The 7,118-nt window shown below is 37.0% G+C and overlaps 1 protein-coding gene across 1 annotated transcript; it reads right to left on the bottom strand.

The window, feature by feature from the left end:
• Positions 1 to 1,427: 1,427 nt before the first annotated feature.
• Positions 1,428 to 6,470, bottom strand: LRRC8B (leucine rich repeat containing 8 VRAC subunit B). Its single transcript, XM_084266418.1, has 3 exons — positions 6,411 to 6,470; positions 3,579 to 5,740; positions 1,428 to 2,855 (listed from the first exon to the last, which is right to left on the bottom strand). Exons 2-3 carry the CDS (start codon positions 5,712 to 5,714, stop codon positions 2,583 to 2,585), a joined length of 2,409 nt encoding a protein of 802 aa, XP_084122544.1. The 5' UTR covers positions 5,715 to 5,740; positions 6,411 to 6,470; the 3' UTR covers positions 1,428 to 2,582.
• Positions 6,471 to 7,118: the final 648 nt, after the last annotated feature.

Below are 7,118 nucleotides of genomic sequence, written 5' to 3'. Positions count from 1 at the left end.
TGCCCTCTGTTCCAAGCACTAGGATTGGGTCTGACAGTACAAAGTGGATATTAAAGGCACACTGTGGTTTGAAAGCAAGGCTAGACATTCTAGCCTTTTACACTTTCTAACTTCTGTCTGGGTGTTATATAAACACTCTAATGTGCAACTGAAAAATCCAACCCTCTTGAGGAGGTGCAGAGTGAAAAAATATTTTAGTCTGCAAAATATTTAACTCACTCAACCTATGAACCAGTATTTACATCCTTATGCATTTCTTAGTGTTTCCTCAAATCCTTGGAGGTTACACACTTTAGAAATTAAGTACCTTTCTCAGAGTTATTTCTGTCATTTTACTCTGACAGTACTAGCATAAAATCCACATTTAAGAGCGCTGTTTGATCAGTTTTGTGGATTACAGAAAAGGACAGATGCACTGCTAAAAAGTGGAAGTTATTGGCCAGTCAGTTACTTCAGTTACTTGCTCATTCAACTTTTCCCATACAGCTTTGCAATTTACAAAAAAAAAAAAAAAACAACCCAAAAAACAACTTAAAAGAAAAAGCTTGTTTAATATCTTAAAAATTACTTGGCTGCAAGTCTTCCATGTCAAATTCTGGCACAAAGTATTCTTCAATGTTAACCTATAAAGTCCTGACAGATCTATTGCAATTATTAACGAAAACTCTTGCCACAGAGGTGCAAACCAGCTTAGTCTGGTTTAAACCACATCTACCACAACTAGCCCTGTCTCAGAACTACGCCAGTTGCTATGGAACTATTATACAACTCAAAATCAGGTGACAGTAGAGTTTGGAAGAGCTATACACAGACACTATGAAAGACTTAAGCAGCACTGGTCTGCACATATGCACAACTAATCAGTTTACACTATTTCTAGAACTACATAAAAAGCAACAGTTATATCACATTTTGGCTCCCTGAGAGAAGTGCTCTAACTACAAAGGTCTTTGGAATGCCATCAGTACAGTGAATAAACATGTACCTCTTGCAAAGCTACTGCAGAGAGATCACCTAATTCCATGTTGATCAGACTTGGTTTTGGAAATTTTCATTCAAAATAAACCTTACACTCCACAAGTGGCATTAAAATAGGAGGAGATCACTAGAAGTAGTATAATACTAAAACTAGTTTATCTCTGATGATTTGTTATTACAAACTGGAATGCATAGTTAGCATACTTGATGAATACAAAGTCATTAAGTGCACAGTTTACCTCATCTGTTTAACCAGTATTTGAGACTGCCTTTGAAAACACTAGTGTACTGCAAGAAATTTTCAAATATGTTTTTTGAAAGCATGCTTTGCCCCCTGTCCCACCCCCCTGCACCGCCTCACCAGGGCAGAATGTACATTTTTAGTGAACATGAAAGACATAATGACAGTTAAAACTTCAAATACAATAAAACAGCGCACAGCAGAAGAATGAAGTCAGGAACCATTTTATTTCCATCCAGTTTTGCAAGTATTAAGGATGGCATAAAAGCTCATTCCACCACTATAATTTATTAAATTATTACATCCCTAGAAGAAGAAAAGTTTATAATGTTTCCTTGGTTTTCCTTCCCAAATGCTTACAAGTTGTATGATTAATTGGTGTGTTCTAACTGCATCTCTCAGTCCCTAACACAAACCTCCTTCATCCTCTCCCCAGCCATCAAAATACAGTACCCGGGTGTGGAGGAGAAGCACTGAGGTGGTCAGTAACGTAAGTTCTAAAAATGTTGAACAGCAACATACACTACACTAACACTTGGGATGCTCACAACATACAGAAGACACCTTTGCAACTCTATCGTATCCCATTTGCCATAAGTACCTATGAAAATCAGTACTATAAGATTTGTCGTCTAGTATACGCGCACAACAGTTACTCCAGATTCTCCTGATTCCTCCCAATTTCTTGGCAACAATTCATTTTCCCATTTAATATTTAAGACAAAACGTTGAAACTGCTGTCAGATGTTATTAACTGATTTTAATAGCAAGATTCAAATGGCATCTTCCACAATTATAGAGTTAATGTTCAGTACTACTTAATTTCTTTAAGCTTTTAAGGTAAGTTGAAAAATTACTTTCAGTATACCCCATGCAACTGAACTGCTCAAATAGTTTAAACTCTTAATTTAACATACTGCAAGTTAGTGAGGAGTTTATATTTAGAAACTAATTCCAGACAGTTCTTAGACCTCACACAGCAGGAGGAAACTGTTTAAAATTATCACTATCAACAGAAAAAATTCCTCTAGGAAAAAAAGTATATACACTGTCACTATAGCCAGGCAATTAAGTCCTCTACTTCAATACTCCCATAAACATTTAACTGAATTATTTCAACCAGTAGAATCCAACCAGCAATTCATATTTCAGATTTTTCAAACATATGATTTAACTGTTAAAGGCTGAATTTTTTTTGTTCAGATCTAAATATATTTTTCCCATACAATCAATTCAGTTTAATGCATTTCATTTTAAGACTTTGTAAACCGTTGTCTCTCTTTCACGTCACTTACATAGATTTTGAGAGAGAGATTAAGCAAAAGGCTTACAGAATGCAATGAGACACAGTTTAGTTTTAAACTTAGCACTTATCTGAGCATGCCTGCAAGCGCTCTCTTACGCGAGGTGGAAGTGTTTTTAACAACCTTTCTTCTACAATCAGACTGTTCCGCTTTAAGAACTGACATTCTTCCAGTTCAGCAGGAAGGGATTCAAGATAGTTTCCAGTGAGCTCTAATTGAACAAGATTCAGTAGCTGACCCACACAAGGGGACAAATTCATCAGACTGTTATTTCCCAGAAGAAGAAACTGCAGCTTTTTGCACTGAAATAATCCATCAGGCAGCACTTCAATCTAGAAAAAGAATGAACAGAACAAATATATTGTACATTGCAAGTTGTTAGCCTACTGTCTCATAAGAATCACTTGAATAACAAACACAATCTGTAGAGAGACATTAGCAGCTCCTGTGCTGTGAAACCTGTACAACCAGTTATCTGCAGTACAGGAGTTCTGGTCCACACTACTGTCATGTTAACATCCAAAACCAACCTCACCAGGGAAAAATCATTGTAAACCTCAAAGGAAATCTTCAGTCATAAGCCTGGACCCCACACTAACAAACCAGGCTACAGTACAGCACTGCTGCTGAAGCTACCAGCTATAATTATTTCCTCTTACCCAGACAGCTGAGCTGCTCATTATCTAGCTCTAGGATTCACTGCAGCTTTCAGTTTGCCATTTCAAGGTAAAAATTTAACACGGATCACTTCCATTAAAATACTAGATAGGATAGACAGATGCAGGGAAAGATAAACTTCTGCTGTTACCCTTACCTATACTATCTCTGGATCAGTGCCCTTAAGCTGCTACAGACCAGGATAATACTTAGTATTATGCAAGCTTTGAGGACACCGAAGTTTTTGTAATTAAACAAGCACCACCCCTTTTCTCAGCTTTACTGGCTTCACCTTAATCATAACACCACGAAAGTATTTAGAACCAGAGGCTGTTCCAGAAGACATGGTAGGGTTTGTTTGGGGTTTTTTTTAAGTAGTAATTCGAAGTTCTACTTACATGGTTTTTTGTCAAAGCCAAGTACTGCAGATTGGTCAGATAACCAATTTCTTCAGGGATGGAGGTGAGCTTATTATAGCTAAGATCCAAATAGTGTAGTTTTTTACAAAGAAATAGCTGCAACGGAACATTTTTAATATTATTATAATTTAGATACAATTGTTCCAGGTTTGATAGTGCACCAATCTGTACTGGAACATACGAAATACTGTTGTGCCACAGTTTTAAGCAAGAAAGATTCTTAAGATGTTGAAAACTAATAATTTCTTCCACTGTTCTGAGATTATTCTCTTTTAAGTCAATTTCATGCAAATTGTTTAGAGTAAAGATGGAATGGGGGATGCGCTCTAAATCACAGCAGATTAATTCCAAGGTTCTCAGGTTCACCAGCTTCTTCAGGTTATTCAGCACAATCAGTTTATTCCCCTCGTTGTTGATAGACAAGTGTTGTAAAGAAGGCAGAAGATCTGTAACCACTTGAGGTATACGGGAAAGGTTGTTTTTTAAGTGAATTGATCTCAGGTTTTTTAGCCCCTGAAAGCTTTCATTGTATATGGAGTTGTGATGATCTAGCATGAAATATCCTGTTAAGCACAATTCTTGTAAGTTTTTCAGATGAAAGACCCAAAATGGAATTCTTCCCATCTCACTAGATTTCAGGCGCAATGTTTTTAGGTTTTCTTCTAAAAAGCTGACAGCTGGATAATCCATAGTTAGTGCTGAATGATAAACATTGAGTTCTTTGAGATTGACTAACTGGGTCACAGCTGAAGGAAGTTTGGCTTCAGGAATAAGTTCCAGGCTTAGAACTTCTATTTCTGTCAGTTCAAAGACACTGTCTGGAAGACCATTTAACATAAAAAGGTGAAGTTCAATCTTGTCTTGAGAATTCCGTACTAGTTTATTTTTCAGTTTTTCTACTGACCATTCGTTGTTAAGATTTATCTGTTTCAGTTTGTTTTCACTCAAATCAGACAGGAATATTGAGAAGCGCTGGGAATAAAGAGGATCATACTGATCTGCCAAGTGGAGAATAAATGCAAAGTCATTCTTCACATCAGGTATATCACTGTAATTACTTTTCTCTCTCAGCTTCTCAAAAGAATATTGCTTAAGTGAACTTCTCAACATCCACCACAAACTGTAAGTACAAGTTAAGCCATAGAAGATCACTAAAACAACATAAAATGAAGCCAAAACTTTAAAAATTTCTGCTAGTGAATAAACACACTGGTACCTTTTATAGCCTGTAAAGGCTTGAACATTAACTACGCAATCAATTTCAAGAGTAATAAATGATAAATAGTAGGGGACATAAATTATTATTATTACAAATACAATGACTTTTACTATAATCTGTTTCATATACACTGTATATATGACATCCTTCTCTTCAACGTGTACTCTGAATTTCTTCACTTTTTCAAATATAGCTTTAGCTTGTTCCCCTTCTTTTTTGTCAAGAACACTTGAGGAATTTTCCCTTCCAGTTGTTTCCAAGCCAGGTTGCGAATACGGCAGGGACTGTCTGCTGGCCCCTATGTCTACTGAACTCCCAGGTGATGAAATCACTGCTTTTGATTTGGCTATTGGCAACTTCCTCACAGACTGCTCGGCAACTGTTTCTGAGAGGGCACGCGTTGTCCATGGAGAATCGAAACACTTCTGAAGAATGGCCACGAAGTGCTCAAGCCTGGAACTTGTGCTAGGATAGTAAAGCCAGAAATTACTGCAAGCTGCAAAAATAAAGGTGTGCAGAAGCACTAGGTATGGAAAAAATTTGGCAAACCAGTGAAGCTGTCTCTCATAACATACTGCATCAATGTAGGAATATTGCTGCCGATGGAGATCGTTCTGGATTTTAAGTGGGACGATTATCTGTGCTGTAGAGCTAGCCGACATGTTAAGGCTGGCTTTAACTAGATCCCAAGGCACGGCACAATGATTGTCAAATTCTAGCTTGCAAGGAAGACAGCACAATACTCTGGTTTGAGTAAGCTGCAGAGCCCCAGCGAGCACAGCAACTAGCAGCATTATCATGGTGAGGTAATACCAGAAGACATCCCACCATGGTTTTAGTATGTGGTAGGATGACTGGGCATCTGCTAAGTATTTGAGTTCTGTTAGCGTGATCATGACTTTCACCTGTGGGAGAACAGCAGCTGGCAGAGGAAAAAAGAAAAGACATCCTTAGACAATTGTTAAAAACAATTTATCATCTCACTTAACACTTGAAGCTTATTACTATTTTCACAGTTCTAAATGTGTGTAACATTGGCCTAGCAGCCAGAACGTAGCAAAAGGATCCAAGAACTCCTGGCACCTAGCCATCATCTAATTTATTTTAAGGAAAATTTTCTTGGAATGCAAAAATTTAAGTGAAAAGTGAAACTAGCATCAGAGATTAGAAAATATGCTTTGACAAAAATATTTGGGTATTGTTCAAGTAGAAGCAACAAGCAGATAGAAGTTAAAGTGTCTGATATATTACTAGCAGTTCTTCACCACTGCCTTAAGTTTAAGTCACAAAAGTGATTTCTCATTTATGAAGAATGTCAAAATCAGAGCTATATGTTAATATGATGGTTCTTGTAATTCTGAATTTTCTACTAGATCAAGTCATTCTACCCAATTAAAGCATACATAAAAATTCTCAAAAGAGCAACTTTGCATTACATGTTCTTATATATAATTCCCCATCTTCTCCCATCAAGAGCATTAAGTATACTGACAGCATGAAAACTAAGCTAACACAACTTGCTACTATCCAACATTGTCATATACATAAAGCAGAACACAACCCCCAGCAGCATAGGTCTGATTCATACTTACTTTAATTAAAGAGTATAAAATACACAGCACTGCTCAGTCAGGTGGTCTACACCTTTTAAAATTCCTTGGACATGCCATCTTTACATTTGTCTTCATTCTGGATAGAGAAAACATGGAACATATTTTATTTTTAATGGCCTCACCAACACAAAGAGCAAACATTTCAGCTTTCATTACAACTACTACCTTATTGCAGACATTAGGAACCATTAAGCTCTTAATTCCTAAAGCTACATGAAATGGAACAGAACCTACTCAGACATGACCATGTAGAATGTGAAGTCAAAGTTCTGCAGTTAAATCAACACAAGAAACAGGAAGCTGCCTACAGCTAGCCCTATTTCAACTGGCAAGTAATTTTTTTCTCTCCAAATGACTGTGAAAACGCACAACATGCAAGACTTCAAGAGTAGATTTCAGTCACAACTTTCATATACCAAGGTGTAGCAGAATCAAGTTTATCAAAGGCCCGTATTTTACATCCTGAACCAAATGAATAAACTGTCCAGTGTCAATGGCAGTACCACAGACACTACCAGCTTTGGAGAAAACTTATATGAAGCAATGGGGATGTGCTGATTCTATCAAATTATAGAATCATTTTGGTTGAAAAAGATCTTTAAGATCATCAAGTCCAATTGGTAACCTTGCATTGTGGAGTGCACAACTAAACCACGTCCCTAAGCACCACATTTACACATCTTTTGA

The sequence above is a fragment of the Gallinula chloropus genome (assembly GCF_964237585.1).
Source record: "Gallinula chloropus genome assembly, chromosome: 6".
In the NCBI taxonomy this organism is placed as follows: domain Eukaryota; kingdom Metazoa; phylum Chordata; class Aves; order Gruiformes; family Rallidae; genus Gallinula; species Gallinula chloropus.
This window is presented reverse-complemented; position numbering and strand designations above follow the sequence as displayed.

Bases quoted from the DNA above. Each gene is read 5' to 3' on its own strand.
- LRRC8B (XM_084266418.1), bottom strand. From the start codon at position 5,714: ATGATCACGCTAACAGAACTCAAATACTTAGCAGATGCCCAGTCATCC. The intron at 2,856-3,578 runs GTAAGTAGAACT...TTCTTTTTCTAG, and splicing joins TGGCTTTGACAAAAAACCAT to ATTGAAGTGCTGCCTGATGG.